General features: G+C 51.0%; 10 protein-coding genes across 10 annotated transcripts; 7 read left to right on the forward strand and 3 right to left on the reverse strand.

Moving 5' to 3' along the window:
- Nucleotides 1–121: 121 nt before the first annotated feature.
- Nucleotides 122–1,288, forward strand: PMZ80_002262 (uncharacterized protein; the record flags this gene model as incomplete). Its single annotated transcript, XM_064870696.1, has 1 exon — nt 122–1,288. One exon carries the CDS (start codon nt 122–124, stop codon nt 1,286–1,288), a length of 1,167 nt encoding a protein of 388 aa, XP_064733149.1.
- Nucleotides 1,289–1,947: 659 nt separating this feature from the next.
- On the reverse strand, nt 1,948–2,826 carry PMZ80_002263 (uncharacterized protein; the record flags this gene model as incomplete). The annotated part of the gene is made up of 1 exon (XM_064870697.1): nt 1,948–2,826. The coding sequence occupies one exon, from the start codon at nt 2,824–2,826 to the stop codon at nt 1,948–1,950; it is 879 nt and encodes a 292-aa protein (XP_064733150.1).
- A 1,427-nt stretch (nt 2,827–4,253) lies between these two features.
- Nucleotides 4,254–4,922, forward strand: PMZ80_002264 (uncharacterized protein; the record flags this gene model as incomplete). The annotated part of the gene is made up of 1 exon (XM_064870698.1): nt 4,254–4,922. The coding sequence occupies one exon, from the start codon at nt 4,254–4,256 to the stop codon at nt 4,920–4,922; it is 669 nt and encodes a 222-aa protein (XP_064733151.1).
- A 1,153-nt stretch (nt 4,923–6,075) lies between these two features.
- PMZ80_002265 (uncharacterized protein) lies at nt 6,076–7,845 on the forward strand (the record flags this gene model as incomplete). Its single annotated transcript, XM_064870699.1, has 2 exons — nt 6,076–6,874; nt 6,929–7,845. The coding sequence occupies 2 exons, from the start codon at nt 6,076–6,078 to the stop codon at nt 7,843–7,845; spliced, it is 1,716 nt and encodes a 571-aa protein (XP_064733152.1).
- Nucleotides 7,846–7,940: 95 nt separating this feature from the next.
- On the forward strand, nt 7,941–8,360 carry PMZ80_002266 (uncharacterized protein; the record flags this gene model as incomplete). Its single annotated transcript, XM_064870700.1, has 2 exons — nt 7,941–7,947; nt 7,996–8,360. 2 exons carry the CDS (start codon nt 7,941–7,943, stop codon nt 8,358–8,360), a joined length of 372 nt encoding a protein of 123 aa, XP_064733153.1.
- A 1,167-nt stretch (nt 8,361–9,527) lies between these two features.
- Nucleotides 9,528–14,283, reverse strand: INO80 (putative DNA helicase ino80; the record flags this gene model as incomplete). The annotated part of the gene is made up of 3 exons (XM_064870701.1): nt 9,528–9,727; nt 9,783–14,076; nt 14,128–14,283. The coding sequence occupies 3 exons, from the start codon at nt 14,281–14,283 to the stop codon at nt 9,528–9,530; spliced, it is 4,650 nt and encodes a 1,549-aa protein (XP_064733154.1).
- A 1,508-nt stretch (nt 14,284–15,791) lies between these two features.
- Nucleotides 15,792–16,332, forward strand: PMZ80_002268 (uncharacterized protein; the record flags this gene model as incomplete). The annotated part of the gene is made up of 4 exons (XM_064870702.1): nt 15,792–15,905; nt 15,959–16,061; nt 16,131–16,251; nt 16,299–16,332. 4 exons carry the CDS (start codon nt 15,792–15,794, stop codon nt 16,330–16,332), a joined length of 372 nt encoding a protein of 123 aa, XP_064733155.1.
- A 30-nt stretch (nt 16,333–16,362) lies between these two features.
- PMZ80_002269 (uncharacterized protein) lies at nt 16,363–17,477 on the reverse strand (the record flags this gene model as incomplete). Its single annotated transcript, XM_064870703.1, has 2 exons — nt 16,363–17,376; nt 17,469–17,477. 2 exons carry the CDS (start codon nt 17,475–17,477, stop codon nt 16,363–16,365), a joined length of 1,023 nt encoding a protein of 340 aa, XP_064733156.1.
- Nucleotides 17,478–23,082: 5,605 nt separating this feature from the next.
- Nucleotides 23,083–23,439, forward strand: PMZ80_002270 (uncharacterized protein; the record flags this gene model as incomplete). Its single annotated transcript, XM_064870704.1, has 1 exon — nt 23,083–23,439. One exon carries the CDS (start codon nt 23,083–23,085, stop codon nt 23,437–23,439), a length of 357 nt encoding a protein of 118 aa, XP_064733157.1.
- Nucleotides 23,440–24,280: 841 nt separating this feature from the next.
- On the forward strand, nt 24,281–26,296 carry PMZ80_002271 (uncharacterized protein; the record flags this gene model as incomplete). The annotated part of the gene is made up of 1 exon (XM_064870705.1): nt 24,281–26,296. One exon carries the CDS (start codon nt 24,281–24,283, stop codon nt 26,294–26,296), a length of 2,016 nt encoding a protein of 671 aa, XP_064733158.1.
- Between the last annotated feature and the right edge of the window lie 953 nt (nt 26,297–27,249).

Here is a 27,249-nt window from a genome sequence, read left to right on the forward strand (position 1 = left end):
ACACCCTCTCAGCTTTGTCAAAATCTTACCACGTCTACGTACACCGATCGACGAATTCAAAAAATTCCTACGACGGATACAGCTCTACAGCTCTGCGTCTCCTATCGCGATCGAAAGCAAAATGTCCACCTCAACCCTCACCGTACCCAACCGTCTCCTCCAAACACGAGGCCACTCCAAATCAAGAACCGATACCTGCGGCATCTGCACAGACGAGATGACCCCCCAATGCGCAACGTTCATCCACATCGACTGCCACACCTCCTACCACCGCGACTGCCTAACAGTCTGGATCGACACTCCAGGCAACACCTGTCCAGCCTGTCGACAGCCCGTCGCCAACAAGAACCTCGTTGAGCAGCTCAAAAGTATCGAGGTCTTTGCAATGGACGTCGCGCCAGATATGGACGATGCCGTCACAAAAGTCGTTGCTCCGACCATCGAAGACCTCGAGCCAAATGAAAGACTCCAAAGCAGATCGGTGCTTCGCGAGGCTCAAGCTGCGGTCGGTGGAGATGTTGATCCCGCCGCGGTGGAATACTGGTCCGCTCGAGCCGCGAAGAAGATCACACTGGGTGAGGTCGAGTTCTGGCGCCGGCCGGGATACGTTGAGCAGCAGAGATATTACAATGCGTGTCTTGCGGCTGAGGAGGAGTATCACCAGGCGTGCATCAAGGCTTCACCTCGGCTTGCTATGCGTAGCCAGGAGCTCGACAGGATGATCTTTGGGTTGTTGTGCTTTGAGCGGTATGTTACTCAGTACAGGCTCTGGAGTCATGTTGTGGAGCTCGAGATAGCCATTGAGAGTAATGGCACGCTGAATTCGACACTGAATGACCTTGCGAGGATGTATGATGCATATGATCCAATGAAATTACGAGCAGCATTTCACGGGGCCAAGGCAGGTCTGCTGGAGGTTCGCTTGAGTGGACGGAGGATGCATAGGGAGCAGCTCGTTGCCGGCGTTGAAGGAGCGAGAGCTCGCTATAACCAGGCAGTCGATGCTGCGAGGGTTCGATTGGAGGAGGCAAAGGATGATGTTGGACTTTCGGGAGGTCTCTGGGAAGCTAATCCGCCTGACCCTCGAAATATTCCAAGTGGTCAAAAGCGCTTCGTTGCTAAGGCTGTTAATGCGACTGCAGTCGACTCTAGAACCGACAATCGCAGTGAACAACCTGCCCTAACTCAAACCACGACTATCGCTGATCAGCAAAGCGATCCCGGGTTAGCGAGAAGTTCCAGCCCGCGAACCACGAAAGACAAAGAAGACCACGATGAGATTGAGTGAAGGTGAGGCTGAGAGAACGTTGAGAGACCGATCACTAGAAGAAGAACATTCGACGACTCGCAATGTGCCATAGATGTTCATTAGTACGTGGCGAATGTGATAGCACCAATGCCTGAAAGCGCTTCTATGATAATAAAGAATTGTATCTCTGTGATATCTCAATGAAAGCTGCCAACAAGGACATGAGAGAGACCAGTTGAGTCGAGGCCAAGCAGAATCCCGGGAAGTGACTATTCGGAGTGCGAAGCACATTTCACGGGTGGATTCACCTCTGATGATCGTGATGCGAGAAAGACACGCCTTGGTTGATCTCATTCCAAATCGATCTGATGGAAGACCTGAGGCTCCCAAGAATGTTCGATAATGATCCCTCGGGTGTTGCAAGCAACCATAGCCTGTAACTATAATCTTTGCCTCCTCACAATGGAACCGCACGATTCCACGGAGATTAACAGCGAGAGCACCGCTATGGACCTGTGGCATATCCCGCCAAACGTCGCTACCCTCTTTCTATGCCCAATCGTTACCCAGGTGTACCGTTGCAATGAAGGAGCATGGTCGTTGCATAGCTTGCACTACCGCCTAGTATCTCCGTGTAGCGTGTCCCTCGCCTGAAGAGGAATGTATTGTTGTGCTCGTCACATATTATCGGGTTCAGGCTATTCTCCGTCCTCGTCCACCTCACCAATGCAAGAAAATACCATCATTTCGACTTTCATGTCAAAGCAATGGAAACTGGCGGGATACGCAGAGGCAAGGTCGCGGAAGACTCTGGACACATCGTCCCTCTCCTCAACCTCTGTGATGCGCAGATGTGCAAGATTTGGGAAGTGAGTGGCCTTTTCATCGGCTATCTCAATCAGCCAGGGCAGATTCATTCGGAGTCTGTCTTCGCTGCCAACAAGGGGGCCCCACAGAAGTTCCATAGAGTTTTGCTGAGAGTTGGCGGCAACATCATCTTCGTCGGAATATGACATACAAGTTGCGCCTTCGAACGTTATAGAGAGTCGTCGGATGCTACCGGGCAAGAGCTTTGAGATGCCTCTGAAGCTTCGACAACCTGCCATGTCGTGAGGCTCGCCGCCGTACAAAATCCTCATGTTGAGATGTACTTCCCACAGGTCTTTAAAGCCGGCCAAATTGATCGATGTGCCACTGTGAGAATAGCTCGAAGACCACATGAGGTTCAATTCCAGATGTATAAGGTTGGGTACATAACGCTGTAGACACAAACCGATGTTCGCGGGGTCCAGACACACATAGTCTGGGTCCAGTGTTGTTCGAAGCGACTTAAGTCGAGGCGCACGAACCAGGAGAGACTCAAGCCCCTTGAGAATAAGTCGTGTATCGATGGGCATCCAAAATTCTTCAAGAGGGCCCTGAAAGCCTTGCGGTTGAGTCTTCTCGTATGATTTTACCGTCTGTCGCAAGTTGCAACGGGGGCGACCGGGCCCAATGTATCCATTCCCATCGTAACCAGCTCCAGTTCCATGACCTAAAAGGTTGTGACTGAGTTCGAGTCTCTTCAACATTGGCATGGTGAACAGGGGAGCTGCTGCACCTACAGATGTTGATCCTGAATGCCGGTCCGCGAGTATTGAAAGGTTACGTAGCCGCCTGAATCCACCAGAGCAGACCAACGGGATCACGCTGCAGTGCACCAGATCTTGAGGCCATCCTGTTAACTCGAACCTGTTGAGAGATTCCGATCCTGCAAGAACGTCCAAAAACCTTGACAAGCGAGCATTGGCCTGGGATCCGGGCAGAATGCACCACAGTCGAACAGAATTGATGAGGTTGATCATATTCGGGGAGTCTGATAGTTCTTGTGAGAGTAATTTGAGACTGTCAAGACCGGACTTATGTGAGCAGTCAAAAGACATTTTCGAATACATCAAGGGGCGGATTAAGGTCGATAGTGCTCTGCAGGTTAATGCCAGAGCATAGTGGGACGGTCTACCGTGTACGCTCTCGTTTTTGCCCTGGCAAGTCCAGTCATCCAAGTAGCTGCATATCTGCGCAAGAATCTCGCCCGAGACATTAGTCAGGGTCGTTATAGGTGTTTTCTGTGACAGCTGCATTGTCACGAGGGAACGGTCGCTCTGATTCTGCCTTCCTCGCAAATGTGAAGCTAGATATGGACTGAACGCGTAAATGGAAAAAAAGCAAGAAGCAGCATGTGTTGGATGTCAGTGATGTGGTCGTCGACATACTCCTAGAAAGTCTTGACCCTATGGAAACTGGAAGGTCTTTTCCGTGCTGTCAGCTTTGTACGTGGCGTAGACAAGAGCGTGGGCTGCCCAATCGAGTACGATTGACATCCTGTCAAAGCCTCTGGAATGGGCATAGACCCGTCATTACTATGGTGTGAAGCGGAACCCGCTCGTCGGTGACTAGAAATCCCATCGAGTTGTGGTGCTGGTTCGAGTCACAGCGATTTCTTCTTGACGCATGTTAAGAGCCTAAATATTCACTGATTGGGCCACAGTCCCGACAGGATCACATGATGCTTGCTTTCAAGCGTTGAGCAGGAGGATCTGTGAGAAGAAGTTTCAGATTCTTCAAAGACGCTGCGGCTGAGACCGTCTGAGCGTGAGTTCATGGAAAGCCAACCCAGTTTAGGCTTGGTTCAGGCACGAGGCTACCCCTGATAACGGGATCTGCGACACTGCTCCGACCAGGAAAGACCCTTCTTGGCGTTCCTTTAGGCGCGCTTCCGTTGCGACAATGTCCTCAGCTCATCACACCTCGTGACAACGTAGTGCGGTTGTTTTTCTCACTCTCACCTTCACTTTCTACATGCTGGTACATGGTCGTTGAGCAGGTCTCAATCGACATTTCGATCCGAGGCACTACATAATTGAGCCTGACACAGTCACTACCGTGTCAACCATCTCAACGGCAGCGTCGAAGCGGCGATCACGATTTGGACTTCACGAGCTACAAACGCGATCGATACTCGAACATGGCGCGCAAGACCTTCATCGTCTTCATAGCATTCAACCTCATCTTCCTCCTTTGCGCCGCCCTCCACTTCTTCATTCCACTCTACACCCGCACTAGCATCAAGAAAGCTCCCACACTCGACAGCATCGCCAGTAACCTCCTCCTCGATGAATGCCCTCTTACAGCCAGCATGGCGAACGCCGCCCTAATGACCTTCTCCTTCGTCATATCGCTGCCCGCCCTCTTCCGCAAGCAAAACCTCATTCTCCTGCAGATCCACGCCTGGCTGATCGTCATTGCCGCCATATTCACCCTAGGCATCGGGCTTGAGATATGGTTTAGCACGCTCGAGACAAGGCGCAATCTGGAACCGATCTGGAATCGGCAAAGCACGTTCATTCAAAGCATGTTGCAGTTCAAGTTCAAGTGTTGCGGGTATAACGATCCAGAGGTGTTTATTAAGGACGGAACGTGTCCGAATGCGGCGGAGGTGGCCAGGCATGGTGGGTGTATTGGGCCGTTTGGGGTGTTTGCGAATCAGTTCCTGGATGTGGTATTTACGACGTTCTTTGGATTTGTGGCGGTCGATATGTTGGTGTTGTTGAGTGTACTTTGTGTGATTAAGGAGACGAAGGAGCAGAGGAGATATGTGTTGATTGATCAAAAGAAGAGGTATGGAGAATTTTGAGCATGGCCTGGCATAACAAGCCACGAGTCAGCGTCTGAGACGTGATATAAGAGTACTGTGAGATAGGCCGGGTCAATGTCAGGGCATTTAGCGCAGGAAGCATTAGGAATATGCATATAGATGGGTAGCCAAATATGATAAGTTATACGATAGTGTCCGAGCGTCGCGCATGATCTGATTCATGCCGTGCTTACACGCATCGTACTTGTATGAACGTTGCTGCTGCATCCAGTCTCCTCTGGTTGAGATACTCACTCCTCCCTTCAGACGGAGAGCAAAAGATACAGATGTATCGGAGAACTTGGTCCGCGCACGAGGCACAGGAAGACAAGCCATCACCAAAGATAACAATCATCAGAATGAGAGCACATCGGTGGAATCATGGCGGGAGCTACGGCGGAAATTATGGCGACCAAAGAGGAAGCAAGTGTTGTCAAGGACAAGAGTGAGGAAGTAAGGAAGAGCTTCGAGCAATCAATCGTGAGCTCGAGGTATTGATCAAGCTGATTGAGCGTTTCATCAACGTTGCCCTTGCCGTAGGAACAGTCTCAAACTAACTTGCTGTTGGCTTCTAGACTTCGTCCGCGCGGCAGGGACATGTCTTGGCACTTTCCGAAACCATACGGAGTAGAGCGCCTCAGTCACTTCCATCACCTTCCTACCGTTATTATATGCCACCACAGTTTATTGTATGGATACGAACACCCTGTCAGACTAGCTCCAAGCCCATACCATGCTCCAAGCTTTGCATCAGACAAATAGTCGCTGCCACGAAATAGCACTCGGTTGCTTTGAGCCGACGAGCACGTCGGCGTTTGAACGGCCAGATAAGATCGCCAAATTTGTCTTCCTTTATCTTCGAACCATGCAACCGTTACTCCCGTCCTTCTTGGCAACTATGATAACCTACAGAGCTTGCACATCTCGCTTCCATGACTGGCCAGCCTCAGTCATTTTACCTCATGGCCCTCGTCTGGCTTCGGCGCCCTTGCACAAGAGCGGCAATCCCACCCCCAAGCGACCCCATTCTCATGATACGAGCTCGCCGAAGATCAGCAGCTCATCATGCCACAAGATGAATAAAAGGTAAGCTTGAGCTCTTCTTCGCTTCGCACCTCGTGATATTACCGTCCATCTCACAAATCACGGCAATATGGCCGCCGATGAATCCAAAGAAATTTTCGGCGACGAGAAAGGCATCGGTGCCTCCTCCTCCAGCGACAATGAGTCAAACACCAACATACAGCAGCATGGCCATCTGACTGAACGCCGCCTCAGCACCGCAGAATGGGAGAAACTAGGCGAGACAAAACGTGGTCTCTCACCACGCCACGTCCAGCTCATGGCCATCGGTGGCTCTATCGGCACAGGTCTCTTCGTCGGTATCGGCAATTCCCTCTCGACCGCTAGGCCCCTATCCCTATTCCTAGGCTACTGCTTCTGGGGTATACTGTTCATCTGGCCATGTAACCTGTGCGTTGGAGAAATGCTCGCATACCTCCCGGTACGCGGGACAATTTTCGAGCTTGCTTCGCGATACGTCGATCCGGCGTTGGGCTTTGCGATGGGATGGACGTATTTCTTTGCTGGTGTTATGTTGGTGTGTGTTGAGTATAGTGCTGTTGCGACTGTGATGGGGTATTGGAGCGATGTTAATCCTGCGGCTTGGATCGCAATGGCACTGGTCGTTTGTACGCTTCTCAATGTTGTCGCTGTCCGGTGGTACGGCGAGAGCGAATTCATCATGGCGAGCACGAAGATTCTGTTGATCATTGGGTTGATTCTGCTCACTTTCATCACCATGTTGGGCGGAAATCCGAGGAATGATAGGTATGGGTTCCGATACTGGACGAACGGGAACGCGATGCACCCATACTACACAGATGGTTCGACCGGACGCTTCCTCGGATTCTGGAGTGTTGTGATATACGCGGCATTTACTGTTGGTGGTCGTGAGTACCTCACTTCCGGCACACCTGCACCATTTGCTAACCTTTTTTGCACAGCCGATTTCGTCGCACTTGCCGCTGGGGAAATCGTCAATCCACGCAAGACAATCCCCAAAGTCGCAAGATTAATCTTCTGGAGATTGGTGGGCTTCTACATCATCGGAGTCCTTGCCGTCGGCATCATCTGCAGCAGCCGTGACAACCGCCTCATCGGCGCCCTCGACAGCGGTGCCGCCGGCAGCGCAGCATCACCCTGGGTCATTGGCATCCAAAACCTGGGCATCAGCGGCCTCCCGGACCTGATCAACGCACTCATTCTCCTATCCGGATGGTCCTGCGGCAACGCCTACCTCTACAGCAGTTCACGCACCCTCTACGGTCTTGCCCGTGACGGCCAAGCACCCAAGTTCTTCATGAAGTGCACCAAGTCCGGTGTCCCTATGTACGCCGTGCTCACAGTCCAGCTTATATCCTGCGTCACCTTCCTAGTGGCCTCCAACAGCGCAGTCGAGGTGTTCTACTGGTTCGTCGGTCTCACGACTTGCGCACTAGTCCTCACATACGTCCTTATGCTCTGGACCTATCTAGGCTGGCATTACGCCAAACGCGCACAGGGCATCAAAGACAGTGATCTCCCGTACGTCGCACCTTGGAATCCGTACGCCGCGTACTTCGCCATCGTGATTGGATGTCTAGTCATGATCTTCATCGGGTTCGATACATTCGTGCCGTGGAGTACGCAGGGTTTCATCACGAGTTATTTTGGGTTGCCGTTTGGAATTGTCATGTTCTTCTTCTGGAAGGTTTTCAAGAGGACGAAGTTTGTGAAGGCTGCGCATGCGGATCTTGTTAGTGGGAAGAGGGAGATTGATGAGGAGTGTAAGCATTGGGAGGAGGGTGGTGTGGAGGAGAATGAGCGGAGGAGGTTGGCTGAGATGAATTTCTTTAGGAGGTGTTGGGAGAGGATGTGGTAGGAGACCTTGGTGACTTAAGGCGGGTCTGTGAAGGTTGCAGCAGGTAGCACGACAGTCTCCTACCGCCAATGATAGCACAGACTGAGAACCTCCTCATGAATTGTACGGTCTTACAGTGTCACTCACATCCCCATCATTACTCCTGCACAGGCATTGAAATCAGCACTGTCGACGCTGATGTCCTCGAACGTTCCAAACCTAACATCCTCATCATTGCATATGCTCAAGGCGTGCAAATTGATCTAGCTTTCCGTCTCAAGTACGCCACTAGCAGCCGCGTCTTGGTTGGTGTCGAGGACCAAGCTCGATCTATTGCCGGCACCATAAAGTCCACTGGTCTCATTCAAGCATACATGGTCACTGATAGTACTACCATCGCAGATCTCACAGCAGTCGACTCGAAGTACAGCCAATATGCCCACGAGGACCCATACAGGCGATTCTCCCCTGGCGACGACCAGCACCGACAAGTCTTTCAGATATGGTCAGTTCATACCTCGCAGCCAGCTTCCTGACCCAGATGGGATCAACGTGCCAATTCCACCCAACTGGCATCGGCTGCCGCACCACAACACTGAAATCAGCATCGCGCTTCTGTATTAACGTTACGAGGCTGCTGCCGGAGAACCTCCTACGAGACTTCGGAACACTAAATCAGAATTATCTATTGACATCGTTGGGCACGAGAACGGCGAGTCCTTGAAACTTCTACCAGCATCCCATGATGATCAGACAAGACTTCAGCCTGAATATCCATTGCTTGTCATCTTAGGTCTCGAAACAGAAGAACCCCAGGAGGCATGGTCCGATACTGTCAGTCACTAATCTGCCTCTATGTCCATCCGACGCCATCTCGATATGGCTACGCTGACATTGGGACAAAGACATTAGAGAGAATGTAGATCGAAAAGATAATCGTGAGGTTGATGCTACTAATGCAGGCACCTACCCGACTCAACGTCCAGGGCAGCATGGAGATTCTCTATAGCGCAGATAGTATGAACATGAAGGTCCTTCTCCAGGACTCCCGAAAAAGAAATCAGATATACTATGGCAGCCCTCGCGTCTCTTTCGCTAGAGACCTTCTCTCTCTACTGGTAGGTAACATGTATAAGAACAAGTACAAGCTTCTTGTCGGTAACAGACTTGACACGTCACTGCAAGCCGAACAGATATCTTGGAGCACCTCATCGCCAATGATGGTTAGCAGTAATGATAGGCCCATGGGTACCACCGTAAAACTGTAAAAGCTGCTTAACGACGCTTCTGGGTCTGTGCTATTATTGACACACTCTATTAGCTTCACCTTGCTGAGGCGCAATTGTACCTGTAGCCAGCGCCGGGGCCAAGCACTTGTGAAAAGACAATTTGATACATGTTTTGAGCCTTGCGCTCAATGTCTCGCGCTCATGCAGACGATCCGGAGTCCTTGTGTCAGGAGTGATCCTTGCGCCACATCAAACCAGCACCCATACCTATAACGCCTGTTCGATAGTCGTGTAGTATACACCACCGCCTCTAAACTTTTCCCTTGTACTCATAAACCCCAGATTCATCTGTGATACCATAGCTCTTCTATTGACTTTCCCTCGAACCCACCGACCGAAGCATTGTTATGACGCCGACCGACTCGATCTCGTACCATACCGCGAAAGGGACCTCGACGGACCAGGTGAATCATCCTAATTTCCACCGCCCATACCGAGATCTCCCGCCGCATCAATGATCGCAAGTCTCTGCGCCGCAGTCTTCGCCTTCTTGCTCTTGCCTGTGCCAACTCTTCCGGGTTTCTTCTTCGCTTGGGTGGCGGGTTCTTCGGCTTCGGGGACAGGGGTACCAGCGCCGGACGCTTTGGCTGATTGATCGTCGAAGTTTCCTTCGCCTGCGTAGATATTAGTATATTGATGTTGATAGGGATGGGGACATGAGTAACTGACCCTCATGATACATAGCCTCCATATCGATCTTGGCTCTCCTCCGCTCAGCAGCACCAGCAGCAGCAATCGCCTTCTTACTCATCTTCTTCTCTGGCTTCGTCTCCTCCTTAGAATCACGCTCCTTCTCCTTAGCCTCGATCATCGCTGCCTGATCATCATCCGCAAGCCACATAGCGATGTCCTTCGTTCTGTTTTCACCACGCGATCTCGTGTTGAAGTCCACACCAGAGCCATCACCACCAGTGATGACCACACGCTGCACTTCTTCTTTCTGCATAGCACGCTTACGAATTCGTTCTTCGATTGTGCCGCGCGTGATCAGACGGTAGACTGTGACTTGTCTTGTTTGGCCAAGACGATGAGCTCGATCCATGGCCTGAGAGTCAATGGTTGGATTCCAGTCGCTGTCGTAGAAAATGACGGTGTCTGCACTCGTTAAGTTGATACCGAGACCACCGGCACGCGTTGACAGCAGGAAGATAAAAATCTCAGGTCGAGTCTGGAAGTCATGCACGGTGTCTCGCCGATCTTCGAGCTTAGTGCTACCATCGAGACGGCAGTACTTGTAGTTGCGGTAAGTGAGGTATTCTTCCATCAAGTCGATCATGCGGGTCATCTGGAAGTAGAGGAGTACTCTATGACCGCCTGCCTTCAACTGCCCGAGCAGTGCATCGAGCTGTGCGAGTTTGCCCGAGTCGGTGACGAAGCGGCGCATGGAAGGAACGGAGATCGATGTATAGCGCGCTTTTTCACTTTCTGGTGCGGGCAGGAGGTTGTGTGGAGGAAACATGGCTGGGTCAGCATTCTTGTCAAGTAGGCGTTGCTCGAGAGGCTCGTCGATATTGAAAAGGGCGTTGCGTACTGAAGGGTTGAACATCACGTTCTGTCGTTCCGTGATGGACGTCTGATCAAGTGCGCTGATCTCAATTGGCGGAGCGTTGACGACAGGCCGAGCTGCTGGTTCGAAGATTGGATAGCCTTCATCGATGAGTGCTCGCTTAGCAATGCTGCATAATTGAGCAAGGTTGGAGCTCGGGTCAAGATCCGGCATGGTCTGGCGCTGAGTGGTTTTGACGATATTCAGCATAACGTGCGCCGGCAGTCGAGGTTCGTCTGACTCGTACCCTTCATCAACAAAGAAATCAAGATTTCTCTTTGGCTGAGACTTGAGGGCCATAGCTCGCTCCAACAGTCCCGAGTGACCTGCTTGGCTAACTTCGCCAGCTGAAGTATCGACAAATCGCAAGAATGAGAACACCCCATCCTCTCGACTTGACTTATTGACATAGTCCGCATCGAAGATATTGAACATGTGCTGCGTCAGTTTCTTCGCGAAGCCAGCTCTCGGATTGTTTGGTCCGGCAATATCCAGTCTGCCCTCATCGTTGCACAGCACACGCGGCAGATCAAACTCAATCGGGTTGCGAATCGAGTACCCAACCTGCACAAACGACCCTTCTCGCATGAACGAAGCGGTCTCGGCGAAGGAGGACATTGCGAAAGGACTCACGGTATCTGCTCTTTCGAACAGATCAGGATGGTTGCAGACCTTCCTGAACTGCATGACCAAATTCATGAGTGTTGCGGCATCCTGGTCATCTCCCATACTAGCCTTCTCAATCAGATCCATAATACTGATTTTGCTTCTGAGATTAGCATAGTAGGCACGTTGTCGGTATGAGAGATCGCAGAAGACGTCCTTCTCAATTTTGTCGCCAAGCTCTTTTTGAACATGAGCCTTGACACGACGAAGCATGAAAGGTTTGAGGATCATGTGTAGACGACGAAGTTGATCTTGGTTGAGCTTCGTGTTGGATTGAGCGTGGCTTTCGATGTCTTTAGAGAACCATTCGCTAAACTCGTCATGAGAATCGAAGAGAGTTGGCATAATGAAGTGCAACAAAGCCCAGAGCTCTTGCATGTTGTTCTGGATGGGTGTACCAGTAAGGAGGAGTCGGTTTCGACAACTGAAGCCCAGCAGGACTTTCCATCTGGAACTCTGTGAGGACTTGATAGCTTGTGCTTCATCGAGAATCATGTATTGCCACTTGACTTTCTGAAAGTATTGGGCGTCCATGACGACCAGCTGGTACGAAGTGACCAAGACATGGAACTCAGAGTCTTGGTTGTAGCTGATATGCTTTCGATCCCAGAACTTTCGCAACACCTTTCTGTCTTTGGCATTTCCCCAGTATGGTAGAACTTTGAGGTTTGGCACGAATTTGGCAATTTCTTGTTGCCAATTATGCAAAGTGGAAGCCGGAGCAATGACCAAGAAAGGACCCCAAACGTTGTGCTTTTCTGCAAGGTAACCCATGACCGAGATGGACTGTATAGTTTTGCCGAGACCCATCTCATCTGCAAGGATACCATTGATGCCTTGTTCGTACAAATTGACCAACCAGTTGAGACCCTTGAGCTGGTACTCCTTGAGTTGTGCTTGAAGCATCTTTGGCTGAGTGACCTGAACATCGCCAGCCATAGTTGGATTCATGAAGTTCATGTCGCTGTTATCCATGGCAGCCATCTGATCATCAGCATCGTTGTCGAAAGCTCTCGCTCGCGCTTGAGCTTCGTCCATGGCGTTTTGGGCATTAGCCATGGCAGCTTCCTGAAGAGCAGTCTCATCCTCTGCGTCAAAGTCAAGGTCTTCAAAGTTGGTCACCTTGGTCTTGCCAGTCATGTCAGCAACAGAATTTGGCAGGTCAACGGTGTGCTGCTTGTCGGTGTCTTGCACCTTCTCAGCAGAAGTAGCAACGTCAGGATCATCGGTCGCACGTTCGATCTCGTCGGTCTTGATGCGCTTGCCAATGAAATGAGAGTATAGCTCAGTCTGTGAGATCAAGAAGTTCAGCTTCCGTCGCTGTCGATTAGCTTCACGGTCAGCTTCAGCCTTCTTCGCATCTTCAATCTCCTTGCGCTCGGCCATGCGTCTCATATCCCGCTCTTCTCGCTCGTTACGTTTCCAGAAAGACATCATTTCTCGCATGACACGCTTGGCTCGTGCTTGTGTGTCTTTCATGCTTTTATTTGTGCGTTCTTGCCATTTTCTAGCCTGCTTGCTTGCCAGTATGACAGTCTTGCGCATGTTTTCTTGTCTGACAGCAAGAGATTGTTGTTTGATCTTGAAAGTCTTTGGCACATCCTTCCGTGCCATGTCTCGAATGATTTGCTCCACCAGCTGAGTGTAGCCCTTGGAGTCATAATTGACGACAGCTTGTGCAGTGTCAACGACCTTCTTGCCTTTCGACGATTTGGAAACAATCAGCCTGGGCTCTTCTCGAGGTGCGATGCTGATTGGACTCTGATATGCGTTTTGCTCCAGCCAGCCCTCAGCATAAGCATTTTGAGCGGCTTCAATCTCTGCTTGCTTCTGTTGTTTCGACTTCTTCGGTCTGTTGCCAGCACCGTTGACGCCCTTGAGCTTCTTCTTCGGCGGCTCAGCAGGCTCCTCAGAGTCCAGGTGGAAGGATGAAGTTGTGCCACCTTCGAGATTTGGCGCAAGGGGAGGCACTTCCAGATCGTCGCGGGTCGCATCGACGCCTTCGAGTAAATCCGTAGTCCTTCCGATCTTGTCTTTTGACTTCTGCATATCTTTGACGATCCTGAGCAGCTCGTCGGGATCCTCGCAAGTCAACGATTGTCTCTGCAACTCGACCAGTCTTTTCTCCTCGTTAAGGATCTGTAGTTCTCGACGTCTTTTTCGCTGCATATCCTTCTTACGCTCCTTTTCGTTCGCAATGTCTCGTTGGTTGATCTCCTGGGCGCAGATGGGACCGTAGGCTTGTGTAAATTTGTGTTCGGCTTCGGCAGCGTGGGCACCCACTGGGATCATCAGTTCATCGAGTAGATATGTGCGTCTCTTTCTCTTCTTGCTAGCCTCGAAGATTTCAATTTCTCTTGCGCGCTTTTTGGTGCGTTGTAGGTATAGCTGTTTCAGATCGTAGAAGCCAACAGCATCCTCGTCACTGAAGTCAGCATCGTCGATTTCTGCGACTGCGGCAGCAAATTTCTCCTTCTCGTGCTTTGTCATAATGTGTCGAGGCTTATCGACTATTACGGACTCTTCCTTGGCCTTTGACCTCGAGGGCTCTATGATTCCGTTCATCTTGTGGTTTGGGGACGCCAATACGACAGGCTGTGGAGGATATTCGTGTTTGACGGAAGAATCGATCGGCTGTGACGGTTGCAAAGGACGAGGCAGTGAATCTGGGTGTTTAGGAGGAGAAGGTTCGTTGTTGGAGGAAGAAAGAATGCTTCCCAAAGACATTGGGTTGCTGGCCCGATCAGGTTTCTGCCGTGGTTTGTTAGTGTCACTAACCCACAGATCTGATACTTTACTCACGCCTTGTGACTGTGGGCGCATGTCCTGCGGTGGAGGATCCCGTGATAATCCGTTTGCTATCGGGGTGTAGGCCCGCCCTGGCGATTGATGCAAGGAGCCTTGACGGCTGTGGGGGTGTGCATGGGCCGACGATGTCGGGTCATATGGAGTCGACATTATGTTGTGGTAATGCGATGAGGGCGGTCTTTGTGTATGATAAGTCGGACTTGAAATTAGGGAGTGGTACGGGCCAGGCGCGCCGACATGATGTGGTGGTATCGACGACGAGGGAGGTGGTAACGGCGATCCCAAGTTTGGTCCTCTCGGACTTTGCGAGTAATGTGTTTGTGGTTGAGGTTGATAATTATGATGACCTTGATTGTTGTAGTGGTCGTGGTAGTAAGAGGGACGTTGGTGAGGCGCGGTTGGCGAATAGGGATACTGTCGTGCAGGTTCCATTGTAGAAGTGCCACTGCCAGCGCTCGAGCGCCTTCGCTATCAATCACTCTTGCAACTCCGTAACGATTAAAGTTACTCTTTCACTTCTATGCCACTCCCATTTTCATCTATCATTTGTGTCTACCAAACCTTTCCAGCTCTTCCGCGATGATGTAGCAGTCTCCAAAGTTGCACCAAATGAAACAAGCTCGACTCTGTTCACAGCACACCTGTCTATAACAATAATAACGTACTACTCAGAGATGCTCAAGGCTTCGCACCGACCATGCGAGATACTGTCGTGGCTTTAATCTTGGGCTTGATGGTCCTTTATGGTCGTCTGGCTCAAGTCAGATGCTTCGATCACGGGCTATCGCGCGTGAATTTCGAATCCGACGCGAAGATTGTCTTCTGCAATAAATGCGACGGCGTGGTTGGTGGTAGCGATGAATGAATGGAAGGAGTGATAGTGATGCATGTCGAGGTGAAAGACAAGTTAGGTTCAGAAGGCGGCATTCAGCTTCGTACGAGTACAGTAATCTACGCAGGCTCACAGTGTTCCATTCTGACACTCAGAGATCGCCCTGTCCGGCTTTCCATCGCATTGAGTGCTCACAGCACAACTACCCCGTGCTCTGATTGGTCAGATTGTCTATACATCTACACGCTCTTTTCGGCCGCGATAATCCACAGGTAGGTAGTAAGAGTGTCGCCCCTTGGAGATGTGGTCTTGCGTGCGACATCTCTGCTGATTTTGGGCTCCATGAAAGCTGTTACGAAAGACCTTCGGACATGTCTCACAGACTTTGTGCTCGTAATCGAGGGAAAGCGACGCCCGGGTTTTGTTCTCTGGGCTCCAGCTCATGCAGTGCACGACAAGCTTTAACTCCCACTAAATGCGGAAGCGATCTGATCCAGTGTGATGCACTAGTGCGCCACGCTTTTACGGCTTGGAACTGGGGTCTGACAGGACTGGTCATCGTGCCTCACGCTTGGTAGCCGGAGCACTCCAGCCCACTTCGAGAAGCGCTTCGCTGCCTGCCCTTCTGACGGTAGAACAACATCGCTTTGGTCGAGGTTAGCCAGCTCGTGCTACAGCTTTCTACGTATTGCCAAAGTTTCTTGCATCGCCAATTATCCATCCGGAGCACGCCAGAGTTGTAGCTAAGGTAGTATTTTTAAATCACACGGAACTCTGTGGGAACAAAATCGATCTTTTTTGGCAGTTTTGTGGTCAGTCTTGTAGAATGGCACCACCGAAGAACAAGGCCGGCAACAAGAAGTCGAAAGACTCAGGCGATGATGCGGGTAGTAGCAAGAAGGTCAAAGAATCACAATTCGTCAACGTTCGACACATTCTGGTGCGTGTCCTGCGTAGGCAATATCTTGATACGGAATTACTGATGCGCTTCAGTGTGAAAAGTTCTCAAAGAAAGAAGAGGCGCTTGCCGCCATCAATGCAGGCGGCAAATTCGATGATATAGCTCGCAGGTTTTCTGAAGACAAGGCCAGACAAGGTATGTGATTGAGGACACCGTGATCGAAAATTATCTATCTTCTGTGTTTCTGACAGCACTTGCCCGTAGGAGGTTCACTAGGCTGGCAGACCAAGGCCGCCCTAGAACCCGATTTTGCCATCAAGGCGTTTGCGGTGCCCATAAGTACTGTGAACAAACCAGTGGTAGAGCAAGCCAGGACTATCCATGGGTAAGTAGAAACGTTCCATCCTCATAAGCTAGCACTAAAAAGTTTAGACATCATCTTATCATGGTCGAGGGCAAAAAATGAGACCGGATGATGGCGAGATAGAGGGTGAGCTCAGCTTTGCTGTGCAAGCGGGCTTGCAACATTGGCGAGAAGTTCCAATCCTGTCATCTCACCGCCATGATGTTTGAGCTTTTTCGATGAGTGGCTCTCCAGGTTGAACTGCATGCCATTCACATGGTCTAAGACAGGTAGCGCGCTGAATGGCATTGTAGGGTGCGGAGGCGAAGGAAGCCCAGATCCAGTCATGTAGACCGGCGCTTGGTGCACCCTGGTGGTGGCTGATAAAGTTAAGTTTCTGTGCTGCGGTGGTTCAAATTTGTGGTCCCTCAGACGCTCTGCAAGGTCAATAGACAGGAAGCCACTAGATCTCGGCTCATGATCGAAGCCCAGCGACTGCCGTTTGTGCTGGGCAACGTAAGCATGGTTTCCCTCACTCTGTCTTGCAGCAGAGCTAAGAAGCAGTACACTACTCGATCTTGGCGAATCCGTATTGATGCTACCTGGTAAAGCAGGGTTCAATGGTGAAGGTGGTTGTGGTGATATGTGTGCAGCGACAGAGGTGGCATCGCTGGCTGACGATCCAGAGTACGTATAATTTGATTCGGGCGACATGACGCCGACCTCGTCGTGGCCGAGGCTGGCCTTGCGCTTCCTGCAATATGAGAAGACACAGTCCTCCACTCGTCTCTCTAGCGTTATGCTGGCGTCATCAATGGTGACGACTCGTTCTTTCAGACGGCATTGCTCTTCATAGGTGCTATCGACTTTGTCCTTAAGCTCTAACAGTCGTCTTTTGAGATCGGCTTCGGTATGATAAAACGGTGCGAGTGCCTCTCGCAAGACCATTACTTCTCGCTCCCATCTCTGCCGTTCTCTGGACATCTGGTCGACGCGTGACTCTCTCTCTTTGATTACAAGTTCCTCCAAGTTCTTGACTTTCTCGACAAGAGCGCCGACCACTCGATCCGGGGACAGTTTGCCATCGTTGTTATGTTGTGAATGGTAGCATGCCGAATGACCGCAGTCACAGATGTTGCCAGGCGCACTGCGATTGTGTTGATAGGTCTGGCATAAGCATCTTTGGTGCTGCTCAGACTGGAAGTGACATTCGCCTTGTGGTTGCGGACGAGCGGTCTCGGAGGTCAAGCGGAGTGGACGGTGTTCATGGCCGAAGGTGGAAGGAGGAGGGAGAGCATTTGAGGCGAACATCCCCAGTCGTTTTCGATCCGAGGTCTCTATGCCTCTTGGATATTAACGTCCCTTTGAGGGGACCATGCAGCGTTGGTACAGATCTATCTGGAGGGCTCGTGGGCAGTCTAGCTTCGGTAGAGTTTATTGTACAACGAATCGAGATCTATCGTCAACGACTCTGTGATTGATTAGCCAGGCAGCTTATCAGATTGACGTGCAGCACAACCCGTCGAGTCCTGGGAGCCCTGTTACCAAGGATGAGCGCCCTTGATCAGACCTGCCCAGCTGAATATATGCCAGATGAACTCGCTCATTGTAGGTGCTCGGCGACGACAGAGAGGAGGTGAGACGCTGAGATGACAGCAACAAGGTGATAAGAGGAAGCAGAGGTTCCCAAGCAGTGGTTAGAGTTCAGAAATGGCTCCGACCGGTATATTGGACGAAGTCAATCAGCGTGGAGCCTTGGAAAGAGTTGCTGGATGGCGATGGAAGGTGGTAGCTTCCTGCTTGCCCTGAAAAAGCACTTGATTAGAGACGAAAATAACTCGGTACTTCTCAGCAAATTGGCGAATGAGGCATATGCTGCAGATACCGGTAATAAACCATAGCTCAGGGGTGCAGAGCGGTATTAAAGAGCCGTTAGCCAGGCGGATGAGGTGGTTGACACGAGATAACAGATTCCACGTCCAGCCTGAAAACGTTCAAGAGCGTCGATCGATGGTGGCATGGGAAGCTTCCTGTGGGAGTGGGCGAGGCATGTGGGCGAGAGATACTAGTACAGTACGGAGTATTTGCCTGGGGACTATGGAGCAGAAAATCAACCATGACGCCCGCCGGCACCTACTGTAGCTTCCAAGTGGGCTTTCCAGGCACCATGTTCCTATCGACGGAGGAGTGGTGGGGTCGCGTGGCTTCGGCTTGTGCGATGCTAAAAGCTTCCCGTGCGAGCGTGATCTTTCGACGACAAAACCTTCAGCACAAAGGCGCGGGATGTCAAGATGAATTAATCCATTTCTGTGTCGTGTGCATTTCTGTTGTATGCTGATCGAGTATTTGTTACGCAAGTAGAAGCGCCATCTCTATAGATTGACGCTCGGGCTTTTCGGGGTCATACTCACGGGCTAATCAGAGCTTTGACGCAAAATCAACGCTTGTGAGGATAAAGGTCGATGTTTTGCAGGGGGTTTGGGGTGAAGAGGTAGTCACCTTTATCACTCGTTGGCGGATGATTTGTTCTGCCGATATCAAACAACGCCCACTTCTTCCAATTGTGCTTGACCGAGTCATCAATCAGGCATTACACAAGCATGGTCGAAGCCTCCAGCACAACGGAAGTATCGCTTGGTCTGCTGGTCCATTGACATTGGTGTTCGCTGACTAGGCCTGTCGGATCATCGGTGCGATGTCGCAAGGTCGGATTCGTCAAACGAGTTCCAGAGATCTCGTTCCAGGAGGGATCAAGAATGGTTGTTACAACCTTTAGGCCGGTATTACGTGTCACAACTGTTTTTGTGTAACGACAGATGCAAGTGGATTTTAGTGGGATGTACCACGTATGTACTGTAGAAAGCTGTTCTTGCAGCGTACATCTTTTGCCGCCGGTCTGATAAGCAACACACAGAGGTTCTGGCTACTGACATTCTTCACAAACAAGTACCATGGCGGTGAACCTCAGCACATGGCGAGTCAGACGCTCCGGCATCGCACATGCACATCACGGGTAACCCTGATACTGCAGACCACCCCGGGAGCGAGCGGCAGCCGCGAGAACGTTGCAAGGGTTGTTAGGATGACATGAGCTTGTCTGAAGATCGTTGTTGACTCGAACTTGCTTCTGCAAGCGAGGTCAATAGTATGGCATAGACACATGCTCTATAGGCAGAAGTATCATCATGAGCAGTCAACATGCTGAATATGCGTCGCGAGCCCGTGCAACTGATCACATGGCCCTGGTTTGCCTTGATGCTTGAGCTTGCATTTTCCAGGCAACTCCCAATTGGCACATTTCTCGCCAGTGCAAGCAGCTGGCCGCTTTCGGAACGTCGCTGTTTGAAATCTACAGACCCGCTGCCAATCACTCTTCGTCTCCGGAAGTGACTCTGTACGCCCTGGGCGAAGTGGCAGAAGACCATGGACTTGTTTCTGTACCAGTTATTCGTTGTGTTCAAGGTTCTTGCATTCAAATCCGATCTCCTCTTCAAAGTGACGCATGATATAGGCGCAAGGTGAGTGTGCATCATGGGTCTTGAAAAATCGTATGTACCGATCAACAGATTGTTGGGCATCTTCATCTGAAAGACATTCACGTCCATTGAGATCAACGCCACTGAATCTGGCACAGGAAGTGCACGATCGCAGGAAGCCTTTTCGACCTGAAGTCGCCAGTGAGAAAGCAATTCCAGATCTCCACACCCAGAAAACGTGGCCACGGAGCAGCAAGCGAAGGAATAGCTCAAGTCGGAAATGCCAGGGGACAGGTGCAGAGCTGGCTGCTGAGTCGCGTTGTGGCGAAGCCTCAAATCCTGGGCTTTCTTCGAGACGGTAATATTTGTGGACCTGAGATAGTATCGCCCAAAGTAATGTTGATAGGATGAATATGATGGCCGTAGTGAGCGCGAAGACCCATAGGCGTGGTCCACTCCGATTGAGTTCATCGAGATTCATGCCGAATGTAGACGTCCCGATGCTGAGCGGTACGAAAACAAAAGCAAGGACAGTTACTAGCGAAACGACAAAGTCAGTACTGGCGTGCGGCTCACAGCGAGCAGGGACGAGTCATACTCAGCTTTGTTCGCTTGCTCTCTTCTAGGGCAATCTTCGACTGCTTGATTGATGCCCTCGATTCTGCCAGACTCAGTGCCCCGACGCTCAATTGCAGATAGTCCCGCGCTAGCTGTTCCAAACTTCGCGCTTCACTCATCAATTGATTGAAACAGTCGAGTAGCTTCAGATACTCTCTGCTACGACAGCTTCGCTTCCCATTCCTGTAACGGTCGAAATCCTTGAAAACGTGAAATGGTTTTGGCGCGGCAAGGAGCATGGACCGTAGCTGACGCCAGGACATCTCGAGAGCTTCGTGATTGTTGGTCAGTGTGTTGCCATGTTTCATATGGATATGTAGAACTTCGTGGTGATGTCCTAGATCGCCAGCAACAGCATCGCAGTGGATACGAAGTATAGGTAGCAGATATTGCAGAGGATCTTGGTTGGCCGCTTTTCTGAACTCGTCGCAGCCATGCAACACGCCGGCAAGATATAGTCGACTCCCGTCTATGGTCATATCACCTTTCTCATGCCAGGGCATCTTGGACATTGGAAAGAGAGCTGAACGACACCATTGCGCCACGGTTGTGACCTTGTACGTTTCGGACACCGTACAGACGAGGACTGCCGAGTTAGTTTAGACCACAGTCAGCGCAATTTATGAACATACCGACATTCTTCCGTCCATCTGGAGCCGAGGTGGTGTCCTTTACTACGCAGGCGATGAAACCGTTCTCGAATTTCAGGTGCTGTACTGCTCTGCCTGTGGCATAACTAAAAGTTTGATAAGCGGCTGGCCAGCTCAGACTGCCCGTACCGTGCATTGCTGGTCCCGAAAATTGACGTGTCATCCATTGCTGGTGCTGAACACTAGCGAAGAAATCTGGCTCGACGTTGTATTTTGTGCCGAGCAAGTTACGGATGATAACATCTGACCGTTCGCTAAAGATGATGATCCTGGTCTCTACTTCCGACTTGAACGTCGAAAGTTGCTGCTCCGTTACCTGAAGCCATAGCTGCATTTCGTCGGACACAAAGAAGTCGTTCTTGGTTACCTCGTCACATGGCGATACTAACTCATACTGCTCCGTACTACCCGAAATCGTGACATCCACGACGTTGAGTACAGAAGGCTCCCTTGCGGATAAGCCCTCGTCTCCCCGAGCGAGCCAGTGTAAGTATGGCTCACAAGTCTTATCACCGGACCACAACTTGCGGTATGCGTCTTTCTCGTTCATGAAACCTTTCAACTTTGGAGGTCAATACGTTGTCTTCTTTCGGTCATGTGTAGCGGTCCTGGTTCAACAGTCGTCTATCAAATATGAGATGTGTCATCGGTGGCTCGAGTCTCTGATGCTCAACAGGAAGGTTGCTTGAGCATATGGAGGACGACTTCGGTGTAAAACAGGTATCCAGGGCTCGATCTATTGTGCCTGATCTTCGTCAAGCACGAGAATCACTTTCACCTGCAGTGTTTGGACAGGAGCGGCCTCTGCATAGGGCCACGGCGTCTAGCTGCGAGGAGGACTCCATGGGAGCTTCCACAACGGCACGATCCATGCTGTGTATTCAACGGTGCATCGTATGTATGGAGCGTAGCAAATGTCGGACGAACCCACAGGAAGTGGAACAGGTGCATCCTGGCTTCGGCGGCTGGAAGGTTGCAATCGTACAATCACAACTCGACGCGCTTTAGCCGCCAAACCGAGACACCAATGTACCTCCCTCCTGTGCTATCAATTTGAGTAAATTTGTAGCCCGGCGTGTCACACATGATAGATCGACATGGCCATTAAGGGTGCAATTTGTGGGCATGCTGAACTTGCGCCGGTCAAGCATGTAGCACTCGCAAGTATGGAAGAGCCAAGTCTGCGAGTCACAAGAACCCTCAGAGGTAGTAAGCGTTTAAGGGTCGATTACCCCTGCAGAAGCAAGAGGCAGGGTGTAACGCCAACCACACTTGCTTGAGTCACTAGACAGGGCTCGAAGCATACAGTAGTGTGGTACACGGAGGAGTGCAATCCCTGGAGTGATGTCGCCAGTTGTTGCGCAACCCGGCCGATTGACTAACCGTACGGATTGCGCTAAGAGAGACATTGTGAAGTATCAAAGCTTTGTTTTTCAAATTGCGTTCATTGTACAATACAACAGTTGCGCATACAGCAGGTTACTCTTGCGTGAACTGGACATGTTCTCACAGCAAAAAAGTGATCAGGTCCAATCTGCTTCGATTCCTGGACACCTCACCATCAAGCTAGCGCGTTTCGGGACTGAGGTAGGCTTCCGCCTTCTTTATCGCGACATTTTCCAGGGACAACAAGAAAACTGTTTTCTAGAGTCTATGATGCCGTACTAAGCAACGACGCGCATGGCCAGCGACATGTTCGATGTTGGTACTAAGTGTATTCGATGCTTACGAAGTCACGCGACTTCACAAGTCAAGCTTTGGTGTACGCAATGCCGAGGAAGCCGTGGTTGACCACTGGGATGACTGCGCCTTCCAGTTGAAACTAAGCATCCTCTGAAGTCGTAACCTGAGCACTGCCACGACTACTTACTGTAGCATTTGCCTTTCCATTCGTTCCCGCAACTTCAGCGCTTGTTCGCATTTCATACTCACTTTGACTTCTCAGCATTTGACCTCAAGTCGCCAGTCAGCAGGCGCATAGGCTCTCGAACTTCAGACACGAACCGAACATACAAACAAACCCGGCCTCAGCATTCAAAGCTCTTCTTCCATTACGACAAGTAACAGATCGCGAGCCACCATAACTCAAGACATCGAAGCACACCTCACATACATAAAAATCTATACAAATGGCCGACCACAACAAGTTCAGCGCGCCGTCAGGTCCACCACCAAGTTATCCCCAAGCACCTCCTCCGGCACAGCACTACGACGCTGGCCCATACAATCAAGGCCAGTGGCAACAGCAAGGACAATGGGGCCCACCGCCGCAGGGCCAAGGTTATGACCAAGGCTATGGATATCCGCAACAGGGTTATCAACAAGGCTACTACGGACCGCCGCAAGGAGGCATGCAATATCAACAGGGCGGCCCTCCGCAAGGCTACATTGTCGACCAGAGGAGAGGGCCTGGTGCAGGTGAAGGGTGCTGTGCTGCGTTGCTAGGTGCGCTAGCCTGTTGTTGTTGTTTGGATCTGTTATTCTAGACCAATGTGCACGCGAGGAAGCACATCGGCAGAAAAACTGCAGATTCGAAGAGGGATGCAGCTCATGCTATATGCTCTCGAAAACAGGAATGACTACAGGCCACAGATACGCCGACGAAGGTTATGACGGAGGCCTGGGACTTTTGGAGGCTGCAATGGGGCTCGCATATACCTTCATGCTTCGCTGGCTTATTAGGTTGATGTGGTCAACAAGCATTTGTTTTTTGTTATTCAAGCGCTGTGTCGGCGTAGGGTGTCTCTAGTCTAGCAGCTAGTCTACAAATGATATCCTATGTTTACGAGATCGAATGTTCCTGTGCTTGATCCGCGTCTACATGAGTTCTTCACGCTTACAGACATGGACATCCTTGCTCCGAGTCGGCCGAAGCACTTCAGCGGGGCCGCTTTCGATGGTCAAATCGAGCGGCAGCGTCATCAACGACTTTGGTTGCTTGCACCATCCAAGTAGCTCACCAACGTGTCGTACTCGAGATACATAGCACGCCTTGAGCTGCTAGGTCCCGCGCTCTGCCGGAAGCATTTTGCTGACTCAAGACACTGCTGTGCATCATACTTTCGGCATCGTGCGGCGCCCGGTGTTAGCTCGTATGAAACGACCGAATCCATTCTACATTCCTTGCGTAATATGCTGACTGTACGACGCCTTTCGTTTGTATGCTGAACTCTTAATTATTTGCTTCCATGCAGCGAGGATATCATAGAGTGTACAGCGGCCTAGGCGATAACAACAAAGATCGAGCCTCATCGGATGAAATGTGCTGTTTTGATAGAGTTTTGAACCACCAATAGCGATTCTGAGCACACTTCTTAGCTGGCTGCCATGGCGCAGTCAGGATCGAGCACCTGGCAGGCACCGCAGCCGACCTTCTGGGAACGAACGAAGAACTACAGCAGCACAGCGTATACCAAGGCTCTGAAACCAGGCTTTGACAAGGCATATGCTGTTGTCGATAAGCTGGGAGCGCCTGTAAATCGACTGTCGAACAAGGTCGGCAGCGAAGCATTTTGGCCAACCACCATTGACAAGGAATCTGAAAAGTGTGCGAGAATATTGCGGACGTTCTGCAAGGATGGATTTTACGACAAGATCGACGAAGAGGCTGCTAAGCAGGCAATTGAAGAGCGGAAAGATACAACGGTAAACGTCCCGTCGGGCACGCAGCGGAACGTGGTGAAGATACCAGCAAAGGTCATACAGAATGCTGTCGGTCTGGCCATCTTCACCACCATGCGGACAGGCTGGCTGCTCGGCGGCAGTGGAGGTGCTGGCGTTGTGGTGGCTAGACACCCAGAGACAAGAGAGTGGAGCCCTCCATCTGGCATAATGACACAGAACATAAGCTTTGGTTTCTTGGGTGGTGTCGACATCTACGATACTGTGCTTGTCATCAACAACTACCGAGCTCTCGAAGCATTCACGAGATTGAGGTGCACACTGGGGTCCGAAGTAGGTGTTGCAGCTGGACCAGTTGGAATCGGCGGAGAGCTTGATATGGAGATACACAAGAAGCCTGCGCCGGTATGGTCTTACGTCAAAAGCAGAGGGTTATACGCTGGCATTGCACTTGCTGGAAACGCGATCATTGAGCGAAATGACGAGAATGCGAAGTTCTATCACTACGAGTACTCGGCCGCGGACATTCTGGCAGGGAAAGTGCGACATCCGCCAGAAAGAGAATACAAGATCTTGACTGATACTCTGAAAGCTGCGCAAGGTGACAGTGTGGACGAGAGTCTCCTTCCATCTGGCGAATCTCCCAGTGACTTCGAGGTTGACTTTACGCAAGGCACTTTCGGAGTCCCTGCGGTGGAGGACGATGATCCCTATGGTGTCAAAGCACTGGAAGCTGAAGGCCTCCATATCCGGGAAGCAGGAACACATCAGAGACCAAGCGCTGAGGTATTCGATTTCAACCCGGCGCCCTCAAGTCCAATCTATAAGAATTATAGAAGAAGCATAGATGGTGCTAGTCTGCGAAGGAAGACCGACAGCTGGCGGAACAGCACGGCCAGTCTGAACAGCGTGACCCGAGCCACGCAGACGAGCGATGACGAAGGCCCAAACTCAGCTGCCAACGAACGATCGCGTCAGACATCATTGAGGAAGATGAGTCCAGATCATTCGAGTCGATCAATCACTGCTTCACCCATTAAGGAGGACACCATAGATGAAAACAATCCTATACATCAAGCGAGCCTTCGAGAAGAGAGGACAGCAGGCAAGCAGAAAGAGGATGACAGCGACAAAGACGATCTATCAGATTTGGATTCCGATGTTGAGATCGGGACAGCAGTTTCAACGGTTGCGCGACCGCGCGTCGTCCAAGTCTCAAAGCCAGTCCCGCCAGCCCTTCCGCCACGAAACCCCGGCCGAGCGCCTCCCTCGCCACAATCGAACCACTTCACAGTGAAACTGAAGACAGCCCAAGACCTCCCTCAAGACAGATTGATCCTCCGGACCTCACTGGACAATTGGACCGTCGACCACAAGGGCGAAGCAAAGGATGGCGTCTTTCACTTCAAGCTCGATACTACTCAATTCTCGGACGATTTCGAGTGCAAATTTGTTATCTTGCCAAACCGCTGGATGCATGACCCTAACCTTGTGGTTGCTAGTCCTGCGCCTGGTGAAGACATTACTTTCACGGACAGCAGAGTGATCTTCGATCCACCAGTTGGGGAGGACGCCTCAGATCTTAAGGAAGCACTCGAAGCCGTGAGACTGGGTGATCAAAAGACACGGAGAGGATCAGATGCAGAGGATGATGCGTTCGTGTCCGTACCTCCTACACCAGATGAGCAGGAGAACAAGATTGCGAAGCCTAACGGTGTATGACGTTCGGAAGTAAACGCTGTTCATCATTCACACGAACGTACAAATACGCTGTTGGCGTCCTTCGTAGCATCGACTTCGACGTTTAACCGCATACCCATACAATACCGGATTCATGTGTTTACCCGTGCTCTCAAATTGTCCGACTGACCCTCAGAAGCGCACCGATGGACTGAAAGGTTCATCTTGCTAGAAGGAGGGCGATGCTGCCTTGGTCGTAGCCACCTGGCAGGTCAGAGAGACAATGCATCGAGGTCTCACTCTGCCAGCAACATTTGAGGTCAGGCTTCAGGATCAGCAGATTTACAAGTGGGAACGGGGATTATGATGAGAGCACCAGGAGAGAGCCTTTTCATTGTTCGCAAATGAGGCACAGAGCTCTAGCACTGCATTAAATTCATGGCACACAGCTCATGTGTCAACCCACGATATGTTGCGATCCTCGTGCTGGATATTGCATAAATCAAGCCTCGTAAGCAAGTGAGAGTGCTACAAGTGTGCTCTGAGCTACGGAGCGTTCCGTTGTGAGAACAAGATGAGCGCTTCAAATTAGTACTTCAAGAGGCACAATATCATTACGTTACGGGTGTGCATAATCGCTGTCAGTTACAACACCAGAGCTATGAACTTGGTCTCAAGGTGAGATACGTCGTTGACTTCAAGTTGGAAGGTGGCTGCTGAGGTCATGGTCATGATATATGATGGCAGATGCCGGCGCCTTGGTCAAAGGCGCGTGTTCACATATTACGACTCCAAGAAGAGACCACCACTGTCTCGCCATCTTGAGCAATTTCAGCAGCAGCCCGGCGCCTGTGCTTACCATAAATTCTGCCGTTTACTCGGATCCGAGTCACCTAGACACATGCAACTTCCTCGACGGATGCTTTCGCAATCAGCTACCACGTCATAATTTGTCAAGGAGGTGGTCGCACCTTCCTTCAACACGCCGACGACCA

The sequence above is a fragment of the Knufia obscura genome, assembly GCF_036327395.1.
Source record: "Knufia obscura strain CCFEE 5817 isolate CBS 148926 chromosome Unknown scaffold_2, whole genome shotgun sequence".
Taxonomy (NCBI): Eukaryota; Fungi; Ascomycota; class Eurotiomycetes; order Chaetothyriales; family Trichomeriaceae; genus Knufia; species Knufia obscura.